Below are 24166 nucleotides of genomic sequence, written 5' to 3' on the forward strand. Positions count from 1 at the left end.
TCTCACAGAAGTCCATGGAGACCAAAACAAAGATAAAATAAAAATAATGGAACTGGTATCCACCAAATGGCCAGAAACTTGACTTCAAATGACCAATTGTCCTTATGGATGAGTTAGGAATAAGAACATGTTGGATGATGATAATTGAACTGAAAATGAAATGACTCCAGAGAGGGAATTGTAACCCAATTAACTGGGCATTAATCTATATAGATGAAAGTGATGTGGCATTATGATGAAATATACCGTGAGACAGAAGAAATATGTCTATTGTGAGATGAACGTCTGTCGCTCTTAAACAGAGGTAATTATAGTTTAATTGTCTCTGATTGAGTTTGGAAATGTTGCACATCACTCAGTGGGACGGCTTCATTTTTGTATCACTGTGGTGAAGCACCTTGATTTTTTTTTCGTTAGGTATTTAATTCTCAGTATTAGATAAGACCATCCAGACATTTCACCTCGAAACATGTTTTCAGTCTCCAATCAGTATTTGTGTAATAACAAATATTGCACACTCGACACACAACCAGAACGCCCTTCTCATGTCCTCGGTCCATCACCCTACAGCATGTCTGTCTGTGATGCTGCCTCTTCAGTACACTCAAACCAATAAATATCGAGGCCTTTTAAGAAAAGGAAAGCTATCAAAAAGACTGGAATAAAGGATTTAGAAAACTCATTTCAAACAACATTAAGCATAAAAGGCAGTCGTTTAACCCAGTGCTGTGAGTTTTACTGGTTGTCGGATGCTTTTATGTTCCTTGCTTTGCCTGTATTTTTAAATGCATCTTCTTCAATTAGTAGATCTGCAACTTTATTTTCTGCACTTATTCAAAGTATGTGTACCAACTAGATGGGTTTGGGTTGAGGGTCATGTTAGGTAACATGGGAGGTGAGATCCAAGATAAAAGGAAGTGGGATTGTTCTAGTGTTTCATTTGCAGTATTTTCAGTAGAAAAGCTTCAGGCTGCACTTTGGTGTTTAAAAATCTCTGCTTTTTACTTTGTTGGGAGAGTTGTTAACACACTGATTTTATATTTGTTATGCTTATTAATGTTTATAGAAGTATAAAAAGTCACATATGTGATAACCTTTCATCACCTTATAATTGCAATTAAACGCACCGCTTTTGCATCTGATCTGTGTGTCGTACTTTGTCTCCCAGTCTGTTTGCTCGTGGCCATGGCCCACGGCGCCAGTATCCAGTATGAGCCAGTGGCGGAGATCGGAGGAGGCGCTTATGGGACGGTTTACAAGGCCCGAGACACAGAGAGCGGGCAGTTTGTGGCTCTGAAGAGCGTGCGTGTCCAGACTGACCAAAATGGCCTCCCGATCTCCACGGTCAGAGAGGTGGCTCTGCTGAAAAGGCTGGAGCAGTTTGACCACCCCAACGTGGTCAGGTAAGACGGCTTTCGAAGTGTCTTGCACTGTCTATAATTCACTGTGAACACCTGCCACACAAAACCCTGCTTTTATTGTACGCGACAGGCTCATGGACGTATGTGCCACCCAGAGGTCGGACCAGGAAACTAAAGTCACGCTGGTGTTCGAACATGTGGACCAAGACCTCAAGACGTACCTAGAGAGAGCCCCAGCTTCAGGACTATCCCCTGGGCATGTTAAAGTGAGAACTGAAACCATATCCAAACTAATCCACATTACCTCTCACAGAGCTAGAAGGGAGAAAACCATTCATATTCCTGTGTGTTTCTGCAGGACCTGATGAGACAGTTGCTGTGTGGTCTAACATTCCTTCACTCTAACCGTGTGATGCACCGAGACCTGAAGCCAGAGAACATTCTGGTAACAAGCCAGGGCCAGGTGAAGTTGGCTGATTTCGGACTGGCCAGGATCTACAGCTGCCACATGGCCCTCACACCTGTGGTAAGAACTCAGGACCATGCTCAAAGCTGTACACATCCGTTTCTCTAGGTTGCACCTGGAATTCTGTATTGACAGCAAAGTCTGCTGCAAAACATTAACCTAGGGAACGCAAGACGCTACCAGTTTCCCGTTACCCTTTTGGCAAAGTCCATGCTAGCTTATCATTTGTCTTCTAAGCTAAATTTACTGTCAGAATATTATAAATGTACTATGTATTTTGTCAGTAACTTATTGTCAAGTCTTTGAGTTTGAGCTTCCTTCAATTCATATTTCAGGAAAAGGCTCTTTGAGGCAGAGCACTTGTTAGCAAAATGCTAACTTGTGTAGTTTTTCCAGCATTCAAATAGTTGGAAGGTATTATTTACCACTTGGGTTAAGCCTGTTAGCATGCTAACGCTAGGTAAATATCACCAAACGCAAAGTACAGCTTGTTACTTTATATTCATACTGTATAAAAATGAGCACCTAGAAGGTAGGATGTCTTAAAGTGTATGGTAAGGGCTCAGCATAAATGCTGTTGGGGTATATTGTTGACGGACTCCATGTTTGTGTCTCCCAGGTGGTGACGCTGTGGTACCGACCTCCCGAGGTTCTGCTGCAGACCAGTTACGCCACACCTGTAGACATCTGGAGCACCGGCTGCATCTTTGCTGAGATGTTCAGACGCAAGTGAGTCAGCAGAATAATGTTCAGATAAAGGAGACTGGCACTATATGTATTTATGATCAGGGTTTAAATTCTGGTGCTAAATTGTGTGTCTTAAGAAGGTAACGCGAACAGATTTAGATAATTAGTAATTTGGTGTGAAGAGGGCCTTCGGGCAAAGGAAAAAGTGGATTAGATTTCGGTGGTGATCTGATTAAGCTAGGAAGTAGCAGAGTTTCAGTTTCATGTCCTGAAGATACCGTTGCAAGGTGGAAGTTTGTGCTTACAAAGTGAGTTCTAGTTTCTCGTGTAACTCCTAAGGCAAGCTCGGAGCTAACTCTAACAAAAAGGTCACCTACGAAATACATTCATATACTGCTAATTTACTTTTTACCAGACATGTTTTGGAAGAAACGGCTGCTTGAAAAATGTTCACTGGCAATTTTCCAATCCAGAGAGATTGGCATCTTTCTCTGCACATAAATCATAAGTAGGAAGGCAAGGGAGTACAAGGCTCAGCCTCCTATTTGCTGTTTAGGTTATTAGGTTAGGAAAAGATTGTGGTTTTGGTTAAATATTGACAGAAGTCTTGTCCTGTCTTGTTTTTCCAAGTCAGCAAATGAAATACATTGACATAGAACAGTTTGCTGATATGTTAAATGTTAATCTTTCCACTCTGACATAACAGAACATCAAACATGACCTATTCCTTTTTGGCAGAAGGAGGTATGTTCCACCTTTAGACTCATTCTCTCATTAGTGATTGTAGGGATGCTCATTACATGGTGATGCGAGTGTCCAGATTTGAACTCAAACACACCAGATGTTTTTGTACCATAGCAGCCATGATGAGGTTGCAGAGGGTTATGGTTTTATCTGTAAACGGATCACATTACAAGGTTATCCGGGGGTCTGGGGAAATCTGGTCTGGAGCATCAGACTGTCGGGAGGTGAACTGGTGAAAAACAGCCGGGCTTTGCCACACTTGTTATGTTACAGTACATATATATGTATTCTCTTCCAGCCTTGCCCCCTTTTTCCTACCAGTCAACTATACGTTTACTGTAGTTGTACCTTACCTTACACTCTGAAGTCATCATGCATGCTGATATAAACCACCGGGCACATTATTTGTGTGAGCATGTTCACAAAAAAAGCCAAAGCCTTAAAAGGACGACATTTGAATGCTCACCAGTCTTGTTTGCAACTTCTCTCTCTCCCAGATCAACTGGGAACCACTGACACACACACACACACACACACACACACACACACACACACATACACACACACATACACACACACACACACACACACACACACACACACACGCACACACACGCACACACAGTAGCTCTATCTAGTGGTACAAATTACACATTGCAAGACGGCAACAATCAAGAGATGTATACTTTGAAATAATTGAACTTTTGTTAAATTAATTGAACAGTTAGTATAGTGAAGGTGAAGATATGATGATACATTCATAGTATGAACAAGTTGATTTGGGTGAAAAAGTAGAATCACTCAGCTTCATGGTAAAGCTGTTAATCTACCGGGTATGTCTAAATGTACTGTTTGCCCTCCTGCACAAATGGGAGTTGCAAAGACATTTGAATAACAGATAACAATCTATTAACTTTGGTACAAACTTCCTGTCTGTTAGACCTTTGTTCTGCGGAGAATCAGAAATGGACCAACTTGGGAAACTTTTTGAGTGAGTAATATATAATTCCCATCACATTCATCCAACTTGATTATTCATTTTTATACCCATCGCACTAAAAAATTATATCATTTCAGACTTATTGGCTTGCCACCAGAGGACGAGTGGCCAACTGATGTCACACTCTCAAGAACACACTTCCCCCCTCTCTTACCTCGTCCAATCACTGACTTTGTTCCAGAGATAAATGAGCAGGGGGCGCAACTATTGCTGGTAAGACTTCACTGTGAATTTAAAATTCAAGTGTTGGTGTATCCCGCCTGGAGGTTAATTTTCAGCTGTGTACAGAGTTGAAATCAGGACAGTAACAGATCGGTGACCTCAGACTCCTGAAGGATGTTCTTTGCTCATCGTCCGCTGATCACAACACAAGCCAGCCCCTGGTGAAATTTACATTACTAATGTCGCTTATCCAGCTGGTTAAACTCAAGGAGAGAGTAGGACAGCAATGCTGTTTAAAGAAAAGGATTCTTTCTGCATTGTCATTTAAAGTGATGAAACAACTGAAAGTAAAGCACATTTTCTAGAGGATTAGTATTTACTTTACCATCGGATCAAAACAAGGAAATGTACTTACTTTTTTTGTGACTAAACCAGTAATTCAACAATGCATTTTAAAGTTCACAGTATATTATATTCTTCCTCTGCATGATGTAGAAAATGTGTGCAAAATAACAAACAAAATTTTAGTCAAGAATGTAATGAAAATATCCAACCCAATGACCAAAGGAAGCCAACGGTACAGTAGCCTACCGTATCTTCCTGTACATCCCGCTGGTTACTTGGCAACTGGTCCTGGACAAATGAGCGTGTGGCACATAATCCTGCATAAACGTTTGTCTTTTATCTTGGATTTTGAATGGATTAAACAAATAAGATATAACTTCCCCCTGTATCCCATCAGTATGCCAATCTAAGACAGAGTATCGACCACTGCATGTAACTCTCTGCAAGAGAATGGAAAAGAGTATTCCTCAAAAAGTTGAACTGCTACTGGCCTGACACAGCTCTAACAAACTGCTGTTCTTTTTTTACACAGAAAATGCTGACCTTCGACCCCTTGAAACGAATATCTGCCCTGAATGCTCTAGAACATCCCTATTTCCAGGATGAGGAGATATTGACTTGAATGATGCAGTGAGACATGCAGCAAGAGGTAACGGCGTCTGAGTTTAGACCCTGGCCTAACCAGAAAGGATTTCAATGTTCATTCAGTTCATTCAAGACGTCTGGGTTATGCTTTGGGGTATTTCTTTGTTACTCCTACATCAAAAAGGATGTTTTTTTATTCCTGAGAAATGGAATAAAAAAAATGTAAAAAAAAAAATGAGAAGGGGAGTGAATTTAAGGATCACTGGCATGCATTCCAATGTCACAATTAATGATGTTAACATGTTGTCTTCAAGGACAGTACCAGTGTTTTTGATGTTCGATTTCTGTATCATTCTCGTCTACTGGGACGTGATGCACAGGCATGTCTGTCATATCGTCTGAAATGTTGCTTATGTTGTTTGTACAGTGTTTTGACAGAAGAAAGCGGAGACGTTGTCTTTTCTTGTAACGGGCTCAACAAAGTCTGACAGAAGTGACGCCTCAGGGTTAGATCAGCCAGTCATTAGTGATCTCATCGTATTTGTGTTTATATTTATCATGCTAAAGGAACAATAAGAATATAGGTTTTATTGAAAATCATGAAAAAAATGAGAAAGACACGTCCCAAAAATACTGGTATTGCCCTTAAATTCTGTCATAGATTGTTTCTTTGAATTAAGGACTGAAGGGTTGAACTTTTTTGTGTCCATTTGCGTAAACCATCTGATATCAAGCAGCACTGCAACTACAAATGAATAAAAAAAGCCTTTAATCATGTTCAAACTTCATTTTTGTATAATTGCTATTATACAGATGACAGTCCACATTAAATAAATACATTTTATTCTGTGAAAACTGAAATATTTTGTGAAAAATACAATGAACTATATTACATTTTTAAAAAATGAATAAATTTAGCTTTACAATACTGTTTTTGTCCTCTTATATGGACCAAATAAACAGTACGCTGTTTAATTCAGCGAGAGATGTTTTTTTTTTTTTTTTTTTTTTTTTTTTGCAGGTGAATTGATTTTGTTGAAATTATTTAGTAAATCACTTCCAGAAAGTTTGGAGTCTTGCAAAAGACTGTGGATCCTACACTTCCCATAATGCAACTCTTTTTTTTGTCCGTGCCCTGAGTTTTTTACCACTCTCATGTTTGAACTGTAGATATGAAGCTACCACCAACAGCTGGTCAGGGGTGCCGAACAGAAAGACTAGAAGCTCACAAACATGCTATATTTAATGTGTTCAATACTACAAAAACAAAGTGTAAATATGACAAGATACGGACGTATGACATACAATGCATTTGTGAGCTTAAGAGGTGCTTGAAGGTGGATTAGCCACTTCCCATTTTTATGCTAAGCTCATGGAGTGCTGACAGATGAGATGAAAATACACAGAACAAGAAATTGAATAACCAAAAATTTCAAACTAATCCTTTTTATGCAATGAAAGGATCCACCCAGCAGCACTTAACGAAAGTTAAAATCAAGCTCCAACTGTTTTAACATTTTACATCTTCCTCCAAAATAGACAATCAGTTGACACTATTTTGTCAAAATAAGAGCATTCCATAAACTGATATATATGTAAATCAAATAACAATCTATGGTGCAAAAACATTTCACCCTGCTGAGTTACAAAATGTTACATGTTTCTATTTCTGGATGTTGATGAGTTAATGAGAAGACGGGCAGAGATGGAAGAGAAGTCCTGTAGAATAGTCTAGCTTGAATGTCCAAGGAAGGTGGTAGGTAGGCAGACTCAGCAGACATTTTGAGTTCCCAAAGGTGTAGATTTATTCACAGTGCCCTCCATTACACATGTAACTCAAAATACAAAGTTAAACTACAAGGAAAACAACTCAGAAAATGAACTAGCAAATAAAAATGGCAAATCAACAAAAGGCACGTGTTTCTGGCAGCACGGCGTCCCCCTCTCCTCGCGAGCACAAAATCCCTTATATTGGGTCCTCAATTCACCCTAGCACGATTCAGTCAGAACCAATGTACGAGAAGGTTGAACTACACAGTAACCTACATACAAGGAAATTCACTATCATCCCTGGAACTAACGAGCTCATTCACATCTCTAAATGGCTGTCTTAACGGTAAGTACTCATTAAATATTACTTCCGAAATGCAACAAACAAACAAAAGAAATATAGTCTTTCAAACCAAAAACCCTCAACTTGGTTTCGCTCAGTGATGTCAGCAATTTCCATAAGTCCATATAATCAGGAAATGCTGGGCCGGCCCCTTCCATAGTAAACAGTATGAACAAAGGAACAAACAATTAAAAACTGTTGAAACCTGCAACATAATAAAAATAACCAAAACTCCTAATGGCTGTGTGTTTGCTTTAATTTACTACAGTGCTTTGGTGTAAACTAACAATGTTAACACAAACAAACCCAGGATAGTAAGTGCAGCACTGATAACAATAGCAATGGTAAATTAAAGAACACATACAACACAAAACCTAATATGATGTAATAGGAAACTACTCCTGTAATGTATATAATGAACATTAAGGGACAAAAGGTGAGTAAGGCGAGTTCTCACCCACTTTGTCACAAGTCTCTCCCCCTCCCCCGGGAGAGCGCTTGTCTAGTGGAATGATTCTTTACTTTCCTGCATCATTACCTGCTAACCCAAATTAGTATCTTCAGTTTCCTCTCCGTGTAATTTAATTAGAGTCTACTTAAATCAGTATTGCTTCCTAAACATATTCCATTGTGTTCCCCTATTGCAATGATCCATAGACATCCGGATCCATCCTTTGCATCATCACTTCCTCGCTCAGAGGGAACAGGGACGCAGGCAGAGAAAGCAGGAGCTGCTGCCCATAAATTGCTGTGGAAAAGGAGAGGCGAGAGACGGAGCTAGAGACTAGAGTAGATGCATTGGCAGGAGCAGAGTTTGAGGATTTTACCTCTCTCCCTCCTGTCTCTTTTGTTGTGTCGGCTAAGATATAAAATTGGATGCGTGTCAGTGAGGACCACCTCCACCACCGCGACCACCACCACCTCGCTGCAAGCCTCCCATCCCCAGCCTGTTTGCCGGGGCTGGATCCAGTGTGGAGCTGGTTGTGCGGCAGGCTAACAGCAGGCTAGCGGGGTGGGGGGGAGGGGAAGGGGGTGCTGCGAGGCTCTGTGGCAGCAAGAAGAAGAAGAGGAGGGAAAAAAAGGAGGAGGGGCTGTGGTGGGCTTCCTCTGCCTCACAGACACATTTTATTGACTTGCTAATTGGATGAGGCACTCGGAGGAGAGGATGCGGTGACCGAGAGAGGCTGCTCTCGTGAGGAGGGATACAGACACAAGGAAGCGTTGCTCGGGATGCGTAAATCTGGCTACTTCGTCTTTTTTTGGTAACTGGAGAGATAACAACAGATGTTTTTCAGCATCTCCCAGTGACCCTCACACCGTGCATACATAATCTTATGCATGACATTGTCGAATGGATGCTCCAGCTGCCAGACGCTTCGTGACAAGTGAATGATTTCCATTTTGATGTTTTTTGCACCCTGTTCCCTTTTGCCTTTTTTTTTTCATTGACTCATCAGCTGGGGCGCTTTTTTTTTTTGTCAGCCTTGTTTGATGTGCAATTTGATGTGAATGGTAATCTGATGGCGAGATCAATTCTTTATCAAATCAAATGTACGAGGAACTGTGCAATGGATATTCATCAAAAAAAGGAAGGTACGGTATGAGCCGAAGCCAAGACACAGCCTGTAGTAAGGTGGCATTATTCAGCCTGTATTAATTTTAGTCAAACGGATCGGCCGATGTATTGGCTGTTGCATAATTCCAGTCTGATATCTGAGGCTGAGACATCAACACAGAGAAGAGAAATGTCTCCTTAGAGCTATCCTTGTCTACATGTCGGATTTGCACTGAATAAATGAGTTTAAGAAGGAAAGCAAAGGAAACAGAGGTGAGGATTATGAATGAATCAGTGGTAGAGACCAGTAGTATCGCTGTGCATTGAAGAGGATTAAAGGGGGGCATTTAAAAACAGTCTAGACTTGTTACACCAGTGGGTCAGCATTTAAAATATATTCTGGAAATTTGCAATTCGAAGTGTTCCTCTTTTTTTCCACTGACTCTTCATTTCTTTATTGAAGGTTTTTAAAAGGGAACTTGGATTACTATCAAGTGCAGAGGCCTGATATCAGACGTAATCAGCTACACAAGGTCTGATCAGGAGTCTTCTCGTTTTGTCCTGGGTGGCCATGACTGAGGCGTGCAGGTCTGACTAGGTCAGAGAGCAGGTGCCACTGTGCTGAAGTCGGCTGTCCCAATGAGCAAGGCAGGCAACCCACAGAGACGCACCACCTACCTCATTTCCCTCACTCTGGTGAAGGTTGAGGCTGTGCCAGAGGATGTAGCAGGGAACCAGGAGGAGGCTCTTCCAGAGGGGGAAGGGAGCCCTAAGAAGGAGGAGGAGGAGGTGAGCAATGCCCCTGAAAAGGAGGAGGGACCTGTATGTATGCATGTGGGGGGGAAGGAAAACACACAGTTGGGAGAAGAAGTGGAACAGGTGCAGTATGGCAAGTATGGCAGCCCCATTGAGAACTGGAGAGATGTACACCAAAAAGACATTGTCTTCATTGGCAAAAGCAAAGACACTTCTTTTGTACATCCACCTGTGAGGCAAATGGTCAAAGTGTATGGAGGGACTTCCTGTGACGGAGCTGTGCGCAGAGAGGGGCCTCGCTCGGAGGCCATGCGCCCCAAGACGGAGCTCTACAGAGAGCCTCCCATGCTGTTCCTTAAGGGGGAGAATGGAGCAGACCTGAACAGTCGCTCGCGCTGCAGCCTCCCTTTCTCCATCCCTCCACAGGTCAGCCAGCGTCCCGAAGTCTTGATGAGGTCACATGCAGGAGGCAACCCTGCATGCTGGCGGGAACTCAGAGAGGCCAACACGAGCCTGTATCCCTCTGCCAGGACTTTGGACCGAAGGGACAACCGTTTCGGCGACCAGTCCCCCTCAATGGCAGCTACAACTCTGGGGCCCTACAGGGCGTCCTGGGCTGACAGCGACGGCAGGGGCACGCTCATTCGCCCCGGGGCTCCCATGAGCGGAGGGTTTTCAGGCATAATGAACAGGGACAGCCCTCAGGGGGAGAGATTTAAGATGGTCTCAGTTTCCTTGCCTACACCTCCTGCCACTGACACGTCCAGGCCTCAAAGAAAAGGTACGAGTCGTACCCTGGACAACAGCGACCTACATTCCCCCTCGGATGACCTGAAGAAAGGGAAGGAGGGCCAGGGAGGGACAATCCAGCGCGCTCCTCCCCGCGACCGAAAGATGCTCAAGTTCATTAGTGGCATTTTCACCAAAAGTACAGCGGTGCCAGCCAGCGTCAGCACCGCACCGCCCCTCTACCCAGCTGTGGAAAGGGGCTCGAGTGAGGAGGAAGGTGAGGCCATTAACCATACTGACTTGTTATAGCCTTCACATGTAATAGCAACATTTATATTCACATGATGTCATACATTTCTTCTTCTTCTTCTTCTTATTATAGCTGGTAAAATGAACCAACAAAACAACAGGTGGCAAAAAAAACACATGACTTTGACTTTTCTCATGTGATTACACAGGATATTTATTGTGATTTACGTTACCCACTCTGCCGTTGTGTGAACATAAACTAAAACCTGTGCTCCCACTGACTCCATGTAATGCTCTTCCAATTCATTCACTTCATATATTGACGCAAAGTTGCTGTAAATCGCACCTTGTGATATTTCACTATCAGGTATGCATAGATGTGTCAATCTTATTGTCATGTAAATTGGTTTTGAATTGGCACTAAAAGACATCCGGTGTCTTCTCAGGTTACTTCCAGTGAGAATTAGCTGTACTTTCCTTAGATGAGGCGTGTTTTGTTGAAAGCTTTCCTGGTGAACAGTGTTTGTGACATGACCGTTAAGAAGAAGTCGATTTGAACCAGCTTGTGTGGCCAAAAGCCTGTCTGAGATCAGTTTTAGCTAACGGCGAGACGGTGAGCTCTCAGTGTATCTGAAACAAACTGGGTTACACATTAAGTTGTAATCATGACAACGGGTGAGTCTATATTATATATTCTATGTAATAATCAGGTGCTCCTTTGAAAAGTAACCCATAAAAACAAGTACATGAGAATCTTCTATGGGAGCTGCAGATGGACAGAAAGCAGCAAACTTTCAAAACAAAATTATATTTCAGATACCAGTAAGGCAGGTATTTGCTATTAAGGTTAACTGTTGTTAAAATAACTGTTATGTGGCATTTATCCTTTTAATAGTCACATTTCAATCAGTCATGGCATGAATGGGTAAAGCATAGCTCAGATTCATTCATTCATTCATTCATTCATTCATTCATTCATCGAGCACTGAAACAATTAGCTGATTATTCGTTTAGGCGATTGGCTGAAAATTATCCAACAATTATTTTGATAGCCAATTAATCATTTTAGTAGATTAGCAAGCTCTTTGATTCAGTTTTTCTTTGATTCTGTGTTTTGATGGTTTGGACTATTGGGTGAGGCTGCTTTTTTTCACTATTTTCTGACATTTCATAGACCAAACAATCAATTACTTGAATGGCCCAAATTAGCTGATAATGAGAACAATGATTAAAGTGCTATAATGATCACTGGATTTATTATTAAAAAAAAAACGGGTCTCATTTATCACAATCTGCCTTCACACAAGATCGATGTTTTTCTATGGGCATCCAAGAGATCTTTAAATATAAATAAAAAAAGATATGACAAGCATACAACTACCATAAACTAATAACAGCTAGAACTTGTCAACCATATTAATATTGCAGACATTTTCATAATATGAGAACAGATTGTTTATCAGCTCCACTGTATATTTTATAAAACAAATTAAAATGCTGGAACCACAGAAGTTAAACAGCTTTCTGTACTGTCAGTAAATGTACCTGTTTTAAACAATTCCCAACACTCGAATCAGCTCAGCCTTGTCACAAAAACTACGAAAACCTAATGAAATATTCAAACCCCCTTCATTTGAAATAAGAGAAATCATGCAACTTTATCAATCTTTAATCTCTATTGATATATTCTAAAGAAAATCATCTTTGACAGAGAGTGTGGTATTGGAGTAAGCCCTGAATAATTTGTCTGTAGTAAATGGGACATGAATAATTAAGGTTGGGGATACACAGAGCTGTGTTCATCGGAGGAGCGAGGAGAGCGGGAACCTGCTACTTCCTCTTCTGTGCGTGGAGTTAATCAGCCTTCAAATGGAGCCCATTCATTCGGCAACGTTGTGTTTAAGTTTTTGTGAGTGGCAGAGTCAACATGTTGAATGTGCAATTTCATCATGTTGTGTCACTATTTTGATGGTGGATACGCATAATTGATCCAATTTGTTTTAGAAAACATTGGCTGTCGTCGTGGAGGCACGCTTGCATATATTCAGCATCATATGTGCACAAGGGGACATCGTGTCTCTGTGGCTCTCATACCCTTCACTGTATCCATGAGAGACCATTTATTGTATAAAGACCCGGACTGGATGCTTGTGGAAAATGGAGTTGCCATGGCAACAGCAAGCCATGAGAGATGCTATTTGGTCTGTGGTGTGATGCTGTTGATTTGGGGGGGGGGGTGAGTTGAGGAGAGGGAGAGTTTAAAGTTAGAACCTATGTCCCCAGAGAGGTGGCCGGCAACGTGGCTCCGCCCACATTCAACATGACCCTACAGGTTCAGAGTGTGAGTGTGTGTGTGTGTGTGTGTGTGTGTGTGTGTGTGTGTGTGTGTGTGTGTGTTTCATCATCCATTCATAGAGGTTAAAGCCAAGCCGTTATTCATAGTGGAAAGTGTTGTACATACATTCATGAAATAAATCAGCTCGTTTTAAGAAGTGTTTCGATGACTTTGATTTCCTTGACGTCAATGGAGTTATTTGACTTATCGATTATCGTCTTGTGGAGATATTTCATCATAATGAAATCAGTGAATCTCTTATTTGTTTGAAGAAAGACTTTATGGCTGAATATTAAGCAGATTTGTGTTTCACATTTTCCTGTAGAAAGAAATATATGACCTCATAGTTAAATGAGAGTAATAAAATATGAAGAATACATTTGAACAGTTGCTATAGCACCTTAACTCCCACACTATGACTCCAGTAAAAAATGAACAATTGAACTTATACCACTCTCTATATGTCCTTATTTGAATATATCAGCACCAAATCTGATCATTTACTCAGACTACTGCTCCTTATTGAATCTGCACAGGTAGTGTATTATTATGACCACTGTTAGGGGATGAAGGAGATATATTTGGCCATAATCTCACAAACTATTTATCATCATAACATTTGAAACATAATGCAGTTTTTTTTATTTCAACAATCCCGTCCACAGACCTTATCAGTAAACCCAAAGTCGGAAACCTCCAGACAAACGCAGCTGTCTTTGAATTTCCAGTCATTGATAATAGATCAATGAGGTGCATTGGCTTTTCACAGGGAGTAAACTTTAGTTACACATTGCTATTTTTAGCTGCGGGGTCGTTTTAGTGAATAAGGGATAGGTTTAGTGATCGTCTGATACATATCAAAGAATGTCGAGAACTGACAGGAATGAGATGCTTATCTCTGGAGATGCTGCCGTCTGCCGCAACCTAAAAATGATGCTCTGTCACTAGATGAGTCACTTGACAGCAGTTATCCTCTATCATTTCCAAAAGAGCCACCACATAAAATAACAAAATAGAGTTGCACACAAGGTAAACAAAATCATACTATTGATCAACAAGGTATTTGGTCCCAGATTCAACTCGGAAGACGGATTGTTCTTTGAAAAATCACAAGTACAATCATTTAACTTCTCCCTTTGCAGTTTCCTCTCGAAATCCTGCTTGATAAAACGTAACAATACTAGATTAAGCAGAATGCTGCATTAATATCAAGACTCCGGCTGCTCAGTAATAGAAAATAATAATAAACTCAAACAAAAACTGTTTTTTTTTTTTACTGTTCTCTGATCCAAACCTGCTCCCTTCAACCATCTTTTGATTCACTTGTCACCACAGAGCACCAATACTAGAAGGATTATCTTACCACAGCTGGTTGGATACCAGTAATTCATTTTAAAATGCATTTTCAAGGCTGAATATAAGAACTAATGACATGGAGGAGGAGGGTTTCTTTTAACGATAACCACAATAAGGCAAAATGTGGCACATTTAACAATGCTAACAACTTAAAAGATCTGGCATGCTCACTAACCCATTTAGACGTTCACGTGTACACTTGATTGAATTATCTGGGTGCTCATACTGTGTCTATGGGAACTGCAGCCTCTCTGCAGCCAGCTGGGTGCTCTGACTCACTGTGTCCACAGGCAGTCAGAAATAACCCTTTCAAAATTGTCAGTTGGACCTAGTTAGCTTCTTTTTTTTTTTTTTGTCGAAGCTATATATATATATATATATATATATATATATACCTTTTTGCTCTTGATGGAGGTTAACCACCTTTATTTCCAGTTTGCAGTGACAGACCCCCTGTAAAACACAGTTCTTAAGGAAGTTATAAAAATAGTTGTCCTGTATAATAGTCCTGTACAATAAAATAGTTTTTTAGCCTACTTTAGACTGGAAGCAGGGCGACACTGTTGATGTAAGCTGTTCAAAGTAAAAGTATCTTGGTATCTTGTTATAAAGCCTAGCAATATCAATATATTAAAAACAATTTGATTAATGAAGAAGCCCCCCTCCCCCTTTCCTTTTTTTTCAGCTGCTTGCACCAGCAGTCAAGAATGGACCATGAACCAAACTGTACAAGAGCTTCACCTGGTAAGAAACACAGCATCGTTTTTATAAACTGCCGGGTGGAATTCAATACTAATACCGATAATCCTTCAGTTCATATGTTCTCCGTGCTTTGTGCTCTCCAGGGTGTTTTTGGAGGTCTGTGCAGTGGGAAGTCCGCTCTTGTCCACAGACACTTGACAGGAAGTTACCTGCAGCTGGAGAACGCTGAGGGTTGGTTTCACATGTCCTCACCTACAACCTTTATATGTGTTTTTCTATGACGATGTCAGTACATGACTGACAATACATTCCAATTCAATTTAGATGATCCGGGTTCAGGGTATCTTATCAAAGTTATACATGTGCTTTTCCTGCTATAACAAGTCAAACTGTACAGTACAAACTGTGAAAAAGCGTTGTAACAACCCTTTATTCCCTCTGTCTCGCCACAGGGCGCCAGTACATCAAGGACGTCCTGGTTGATGGACAGAGCCACCTGTTGATCATTAGAGAGGAGACAGAGGGTGCTCAGGAGGTTTGAACTTGGTTCCCATGGACAACTAATTCACCTTGATGGCGTTCTTACTGCCAGCCTGCTCCTGCCTATGTTGAGTGCTCTTCTGCTCCTCCATTCTCTTCAGCTTGCAACCTGGGTGGACGCAGTCATCTTGGTCTTCAGTTTGGAAAACGAGGCCAGCTTCCAGGAGGTTTACGCAATCTACCACCAGCTCGCTCTCTACCGGCCCATTTCTGAGATACCTTTCATAGTAGTCGGTACTCAGGGTAAGACGTTCACACGCTCACAACGTGTGCTTTCATTCAAATATTTGTAGAGACGGACTTGTATTTGATTTTTCTGGCTTTTGTTCTAGATAAGATTAGCAGCACCAACCCCAGAGTAATAGATGATGCCCGGGCCAGGCAGCTCTGCTCAGACGTTCGGCGCTGCACATACTATGAAACCTGTGCAACGTACGGCCTCAACGTGAACAGAGTCTTCACCGACGGTATGAGTGCAAACCAGAGCATCTACGTTTCTGCAGTAGAAGATGCAAATATATCACGGCTATGTGTCTTTTTTAGGCCTAATATTAAGGGTCTTTTTTCCACAGCTGCTCAGAAGATCATGGCAGCCAAGAAACAAGCTGCTCTACTGGCTTCCTGTAAATCTCTGCCTAACTCTCCCAGCCACTCTGGAGGCTCCACCCCAGTGTCAGGCGTTTTTCCAGGACAGGTAACACTGTTATGGGTCGTCCGTTCCAGCCTCTGTACCATTTGTCTGCACCTTCCTTACTGAAGTGTGTTGCATATTTGAGCCTTGCTGTCAGGCTATTTATAAAGGCTGTGAGCATGCTGTTATAACAAACTCAATTATCTCCCTTTTCTGCTCAATTATCATTTCATCGCTCCCACCCCTTCCTGCTCTGGCTTTTTCCTCTCTTCAGGCCAGTAACGGTGGTCAGAGCAGTGATTATTCCTCGTCACTTCCCTCCACTCCTGTGATATGTCACAAAGAGATTGGCAAGACAGCGAGAGGGGAGAAGCAGGATAGTGCCACGCCTGGGTCAGTCCGCAGTGCCACCCGGAGACGCACCTCCAGATTTGCGGTAAATCCCAGTCAAGTGACCAATTGTAGTCTTTAAAAAAAAATATTTCATACACTTACCCTTTTCTGTTTATTAGACCTTATAAGTGGTCATAACTTGATTTGGGGATTATGAAACTGGTTGAGGTCAACATGAACCCCATAAAGAACATTCACATCAAATGTAGATCAATGTTCAGTTACTCAGTCTATTGCTTTAAAAGTTGGTGGAATCATTCATTATATTAAAAATAAAAAAAAACCTTTAAGTCACCCCTTTCACATAAATAGTAATTATTTGATTATGTGTAAAAAATATTGATTAGTGCAATTTCTGCAACAATGTGAAGCTGAATGGTTGATATTCAACACATAGATGTCACTTACATATAAAAGTCAGCTTTTGAAGATAGCAGAAACTCACATTTCCAAAAATCTCCACAATTCATGAGGTCTAGATTATATTCTTTAACCAATTACCCCATACTTGCATCTGATTTAGTGATTGCTTCTCTTGTGTTTCGTCTAGGGTCGAAGAGGCAGCGACTCAAACAGGAGGAGTGCAGACTGTAAGGGAGATCTGGGCAGTGGACGCTCCATTCCCATCAAACAGGTTGGAGACAGATTTTCACTTGCAGAGGAAATCACACCACTAATCACTCCAATTCAAATGTCTGAAAGGGAACTGCCTTCTGATCTCCCATATTGGCCCCATCAATAGAATAGTGGGTGTTTTTGGCAGCCGGCAGCTCTCATGCTGCCAAAATATGTGAGATGAACACACAAGACATTCGCAATAAATTCTGGCTTTGTCACCTCCATCAGGGCATCTTGCTGAAGCGCAGCGGGAACTCGCTCAATAAAGAGTGGAAAAAGAAGTATGTCACGCTGTCCAATGACGGCATACTGTCCTATCACTCCAGCGTCAACGTAAGTCGTGTATTGACACCACTATAAAGCATAATGATGCTGAAAGCATCGCTGGTGGCTAGCGGTTGACGTGTGATGGCTGACGTTTGGCTTGGCAGGACTACATGTTGAATGCCCCCGGCAAGGAGATGGACCTGTTGCGGGTGACGGTGAAGGTGCCGGGAAAACGACCTCCTCGTGCCGTACCGGCATGCGGCCTTCCAGTTGGGCTCAACGGGCGCGTCAAAGATGTGCCAGGACCGGAGGGTGTCAGCCCAGGTCATACATACAGACACACACACATATATATATATATTCCTTGATCTACAGTATATCTGTATAGAACCTCATGACCCTGAATAGTAATCAGCAAGGGCATCAGTGTGTGAATGACTACAGAACTTCTTCAGTCATACTATTTTATTTACTCTGCAGCTACACAGAATCCGTGATGCATTTACATTTTTTATTTCATGCACTTTGCTTTCCATTGGATGCTTGTTTAAATGACTTAATCGTTAAGTTCATACTTGCGGTCATCTCTTTAGTCCCTGTCAGCGCCAGCAACCTCCTGCAAGTGGAGGAAATGGAAGGGTTGGGTGGTGCACTCTTCCTGAGGAGCAACAGAGGCGTGCAGCGATGTCCCTCCACACTATCTAACCACGCTCAAAGTGTCGGTCAGTAAAGGTCTTTCATCCGTGTCTATATTCCGGCTTTTAAAACATGCATATTTGTATCAAAAATAAATGTAATTTGGCATGTTTTTGTGGGATCCGGTTGGCAGACTCTGCAGTCGAGGGCGTGTCCAGCTCCTCCTCCACCAAAGACATAGGCTCCTCCTCCCCAGTGACAGACAGGAAGAAGCATCGCAGAAAGAAGAGCATGAACCAGAAAGGAGATGCAACCATTGGCCAAGCTGATGGTAAACCCCATAAACTCCTTATGTTTTTTTAATTTTAATTTTTATATTAAGCATCTATCAAATCCACCAAAATAGAAGCAACAACCGTATTCTGATCATTTCAATATGATGTTAACTATTTAAAAATAATTGATAATCTTACATTGGATTTGATAAATAGTTGTATATAACATGTAAAATGTATTATTTCCTCTCTTTGTCTTGTCTTTCTGTGTCTCTCATGCAGCCAAGCGCAAAATGTGGAAACTTAAAAGCTTTGGTAGCTTAAGAAACGTAAGCAAGACAGGTAATGTTGATCCATCAGGCTGCATCTTTCAAACTCAACGTCAGTCTGTCTGCGCGTGCTTGCCGGTCACATCAGGGGAGACGCGATATGCTATCAAGCTTATCTAAATGATTTGATTTACATCATGCACATTTAAGTATGTGGTTGTATTTAATCAGTTCAATCACATAAGAATATTGCTTGGTGGTCAATACTTAACTGTACTGATGAGGTCTTTGTAGTTAATAATGCCAGCCAACTATTAAAGACATATCCTAATTTGCATGATTCCTTTCACAAAAAAATATTCCCTGATGAAAAATCTCCTGTTTTTTGGTGTCAGATGAGGATAACTTTGACTTCCTCATCGTGTCGAGCACCGGCCAGACGTGGCACTTTGAAGCCCAGAGTGTGGAGGAGAGGGACTCCTGGGTCCAAGCCATTGAGAGCCAGATCCTGGCCAGCCTGCAGCTGTGTGAGAGCAGCAAAAATAAGGCAAGAGTGAACAGAAGGCTCCCATTTAATTGACAAATGACATATATATTACAAATAGTTTCATGCTTACATCAAAGAGGGCAGAGTCATTTTCTTGAGGTTGTTTTATGCAGCACAATGCTGGTACCCATATAGGCAAGAAAGAGTGTCTGTATTTTCATCTGCTCAAACCAGCTCTTGCTGCAAGTCTACAGAGCCATTTTTCAGGCTTTTGTTGGCAGAGACACACACACAGAATAAGTGCTCAGCTGCATTTATTACACTGCATGAAATGCAAATTCAGAGTTAAAAGTGACACTATCTGCCCTTGGAAGTACATTTGGAGGACCATATAATAAGTTGATGTGCTGTGTATTTGCACACTGGGATTCCTGGATGAGAGCAGTTTTCTCTCAGGACAAGCTTGCGTGGCTTGTAACTTGTTACTGTGGCTACTTTTAAAGGGGATGAGGGCAGCTAATTGAATTTACCCCCCCATCTCCAGAAGTAACACACGACCACTACACACTACACTGTGCTGGTGTCTATTCTTGAGTGGGAAGTACGTCCTAGTCTGGAATGAGTTTTAATTGACTCCCAAAATTATAATTGCCACTAGGATTCTGAATAATTACTTTAATCCCATGATGCATTTCTTTATAAGCCTTATGAGAACGTCCCAGGAGGCCAAAACTAATAATTGTACAGCTCTAAATGGTCATAATGATGATCTACCACAGTTCTCACTTGTAGACTTAGAAATTATAATCATCGTTATGAGATGTGAGAGCAGGTATCAGAGCTCAAGTCACAGAGGGTGAGTTTGCTGGCTTTTATCCACGTACTGTGTGTTTTCCACAGGCTCGCAAGAACAGCCTGAGTGACGCCGTGGTTCTTCAGGCGATCCGCAGCGCAAAGGGCAACAACTTCTGTGTGGACTGTGATGCCCCAAGTTAGTGACACACATTTATAGCTTTTCTCCTCTTTGCATGTGTTTGTGTTATTTTGGTCTTTCCACTGACAGTCCAAAGTGGACTACCTTCAGACTACATGTATGTATTGGCACAATCTACGTTTGTGTGTGTGTGTTCTGAATTTCTTATATACAAAGGGAATAAGTGTGTTATATTTCAGTATTATTGTTTTCATATTGTTTAATTGTTTCATTACCTGTAAGGAAAAATATATACTAAAAAATGTCAAAACATTTTATTGAAAGACAAGTGAAGAAAAGCAACGTAGAAAAATGTTTCACGAATGGGCTGCAAAGCATTTTAATGATGAACATTTTACAAATGCAAAATGACTCAACCACGCAAAAAAGATCAAATGCTGAAAATTCTTCTAATGATTCTCCTACCATTGCTACGCTGATGACACCCAGCTGTTCCTCTCTTTTCCCCCGTCCTCTGAGGCTCACATTGCAACTCGCATCTCGGACTGTCTGGCTGACATCTCTGTCTGGACAACTGCACATCACCTCAAGCTTAACCTGAATAAAACCGAACTCCTCTTCATCCCAGGGAAAGACTGCCCTCACATGGACCTGTCGGTCACTGTTGAGGGCATCACAGTATTTCCTTCCTCAACTGCGAGGAACCTGGGTGTAATCCTCGATGACCAACTATCCTGCACCCCCAACATCACTGCTGTGGCCCGATCCTGCAGATTTGCCCTCTACAATATCCGCAGGATTCGGACCTTCCTCACAAAGGATGCAACGCAGCTCTTGGTCCAAGCACTGGTCATCTCCCGCCTTGACTACTGCAACTCTCTCCTGGCCGGACTCCCGGCCTATGCGATTAAACCATTGCAGCGTATCCAGAACGCTGCAGCACGCCTTATCTTCAATCTACCCAAATTCTCCCACGTGACCCCCCTCCTCCGTGACCTCCACTGGCTCCCTGTTGCAGCACGCATCCAATTCAAGACGATGACACTGGCCTTCAGGGCCATCAATGGAACGGCACCTGCCTACCTTCAAACACTGGTCAAACCTCATGCCCCGAAGCGAGCACTCCGCTCCTCTACTTCAGCTGGCCGGCTGGTACCACCATCGCTGAAATCAAACAAATGTCGCTCAGCAAAGTCCAGACTCTTCTCTGTTCTGGCGCCTCAGTGGTGGAACGAACTCCCGACCAATGTCAGGACAGCAGAGTCATTTGCCATCTTCCGAAAAAGGCTCAAGACTCACCTGTTCAGACTTCACCTCGACTCTACATAGCATGACCCACTAACACCCTCCCTCGACCCCCCCCCCCCCCCCCCCGCAAAAAAAAAAAAAAAAAAAAAAAAAAAAAAAAAAAACTCGGATCGTAGCACTGTTACTCTTGAAGTACTACTTTACTCAGATGAGGACCTAGCACTTGTTCTATTTTTAGCTCTTACTGCATCGGCAATGATACGTCGTGGTTTCTTTGTTTCCTTCTTTTGACAAATGTACTTATTGTAAGTCGCTTTGGACAAAAGCGTCTGCTAAATGACCTAAATGTAAATGGAACACTTTAAAGGGCCAGAGTTTCAGGGGATTATTATATTTGGCACATTGGCCACAGATTAAACAGCCCTCCTTTAAAACCTGTCTAAAGAGGATTTCACGCAACTTGGGCAACCTGACATATGTGAATACAGCAAAATGAAAATGGTAGAAATCTGTCAACCGTATGCACATAGTCCAGTTTCTAATGAAGAAACAGCCTGATTAGTTGTATGTGCCCTTCTTTTCTCCAAGATCCAACCTGGGCCAGTCTGAACCTGGGAGCTCTCATATGTATTGAGTGTTCGGGGATCCACAGAAACTTGGGGACGCACCTGTCACGCGTTCGCTCGCTAGATCTGGATGATCTGCCACGAGAGCTCACGTTGGTTCTCAGCGCCATCGGTAACCACATGGTCAACAGTATATGGGAGGCACGCACACTGGGCAGCCGTAAACCAGCCCCTGATGCTACACGGTAAAGGCCTTATGAGTTGTGACATAAACACTTTGAAACATGAGCCGCATTCTTAGACAGAAATGATGCGTTTTTTCGTAGCAATATATGGTTGTCATTCTTGAACAGGGGAAAAGACAAGAAGCTGTAAATGTATTTCACTGAACATACATAATTACTGTTTGCTTTATTTGCTTGTTCAGTGAGGAACGGGAGTCGTGGATAAGGGCCAAATATGAGCAGAAACTGTTTGTGGCGCCGCTGCCCCCTCCCACTCCTGGCGAGGGCCCAGACATCACGCTATCTGGCCGTCTTCTGCTGGCAGTGATGGAGCACAACCTCCCCAAGCTGCTGCTGCTTTTGGCCCACTGCACTAAGGAGGACATTAATGCCCCTCTGAGCCTGGCGTTGTCCTGCAGGTCACTCTTAGCGCTGCGTCTGCCCGGCTCTGCCCTGCACGCGGCCTGTCAGCAGGCTGATGTGGTGATGACGCAGCTTCTTGTTTGGGTGTGTTTTCCCTCCTTCTCTCTTATAGGAATGAATATAATCTTTTGTCTGATTCATGTCGCCAAAGAAATGTTTAGGAACACAGATACTGTTACAGTGAAAGTGCAGTGCTTATTTTAAATGTATTCTTTGTAGAAAATATGTTGAATTATGCAAAACTGTCGAGATAATAAATGTTACCCTTCAAGAAGTAAATTCACTCAGCAAAACACAAAAAGCTGTAGTCACCCCTTTATATCACATCCCCGGACACAGTGTGCACCATTTAAACAATATATGCAAAAAAGAAACACCTTTGTATTTTTACATCCAAATCCAACCATCTGCTCTCTCTGTAAACCAACATTTGAAGTGTGTTTACATAAGCTGTTACCAACCAGTTTCAGCCAATAATATCATGACATCATCAATAGATCTGCAACTTTCAGCAACAAGGGGGGTGTGAGTAGAGCCCTGGTCCTCTGCAGCTCCGTATTGCTTTTTGTTCTAAGCCATTTTTATGTGGTCCCATCAAATTTAAACAATTGAAATAATCTCTCTTCTATCTGAACGCCGCTCAAATATTCCATTTCAGCAGGGAATATATCACAAAATAGAAGCTGAAAATGCACTGACTTCATTTTAGAGTTCAAAGCAGATGAGTCAGCAGACCTCTCAAGGTGATATATAAGTGTGAAAGGCATTAAAGCTCACTGAATCACACCCCGTTGGATCATTTAAGACAGACCGGTCAGGTTGAAGTTGCGATTAATTCCACATGATAAAGCTTCCTTAAAATGTTGAATGCTACATAATCTAATCCACTTCTTTGTCTCCTTTGTGAATGGGCTTCAGTATGGCTGTGACGTCCGGCACCGGGACGCTCACGGGCAGACGGCTCTGGTCCTGGCTCGCAGCGCTGGCAGCCAGGAGTGCGTCGACATCTTGCTCCAGTACGGATGCCCGAATGAACCGGCCTCCTCCTTCTCTGTCGCCACGACAGTTGGTTTTGCAGCGGCCGCCACGCCCAGCTTCCCTGTTGCCATGGCGCCCAGCCTGACGGTTGCCACGACGCTCAAGATCTCACACAAGAGCAGTGGCACCAGCTTGAGTTACAGCACCTCCAGAAGAGCAGTGTCATAATGTGGCGTGGTAAAGGTGTGTGTGTGTGTGTGTGTGTGTGTGTGTGTGTGTGTGTGTGTGTGTGTGTGTGTGTGTGTGTGTGTGTGTGTGTGTGTGTGTGTGCATGAGAGTCTGTTGCTTTGCCCTGATACTGTCCTGTATCTTTACACGGGCCTGCAGGACTGTGAAAGTGTTGCCAGTTGTTTCACTCTCTGAGATGTGTGAACGTCGGGGATGAAAACACACACGCCGGTAAAACAGGCACATCTAGTCTGCTAGAACAATTTAACCAAAACAACAACAAAAACAGAGAAATTTTCCTGAA

The 24166-nt window shown here is 42.3% G+C and overlaps 2 protein-coding genes across 4 annotated transcripts in view; both read left to right on the plus strand.

Moving 5' to 3' along the window:
• Positions 1-24166, plus strand: part of cdk4 (cyclin dependent kinase 4) — a 68945-nt gene that overhangs the window by 5773 nt on the left and 39006 nt on the right. For 2 of the 3 annotated variants that reach the window (XM_084032841.1, XM_084032840.1), the window contains exons 2-8: positions 1169-1403; positions 1492-1627; positions 1720-1887; positions 2447-2556; positions 4199-4249; positions 4336-4471; positions 5298-6126. In XM_084032841.1, the coding sequence (XP_083888967.1) occupies positions 1186-1403; positions 1492-1627; positions 1720-1887; positions 2447-2556; positions 4199-4249; positions 4336-4471; positions 5298-5387 (909 nt within the window). In that variant the 5' untranslated portion in view covers positions 1169-1185 and the 3' untranslated portion in view covers positions 5388-6126. Of the gene's footprint in view, positions 1-1168; positions 1404-1491; positions 1628-1719; positions 1888-2446; positions 2557-4198; positions 4250-4335; positions 4472-5297; positions 6127-24166 lie in introns of those variants that run through there. The other variant, XM_084032842.1, reaches the window with a different exon arrangement.
• Positions 9558-23903, plus strand: LOC311021803 (arf-GAP with GTPase, ANK repeat and PH domain-containing protein 1-like). Its single transcript, XM_084022631.1, has 19 exons — positions 9558-10780; positions 15129-15187; positions 15289-15376; positions 15598-15680; positions 15787-15928; positions 16018-16152; positions 16258-16379; positions 16591-16752; positions 17260-17343; positions 17556-17660; positions 17759-17918; positions 18188-18316; positions 18424-18561; positions 18788-18847; positions 19170-19321; positions 20162-20252; positions 22032-22254; positions 22437-22740; positions 23575-23903. Exons 1-19 carry the CDS (start codon positions 9658-9660, stop codon positions 23860-23862), a joined length of 3648 nt encoding a protein of 1215 aa, XP_083878757.1. The 5' UTR covers positions 9558-9657; the 3' UTR covers positions 23863-23903.

This window comes from Eutrigla gurnardus (assembly GCF_963514095.1).
Source record: "Eutrigla gurnardus genome assembly, chromosome: 2".
Classification (NCBI taxonomy): domain Eukaryota; kingdom Metazoa; phylum Chordata; class Actinopteri; order Perciformes; family Triglidae; genus Eutrigla; species Eutrigla gurnardus.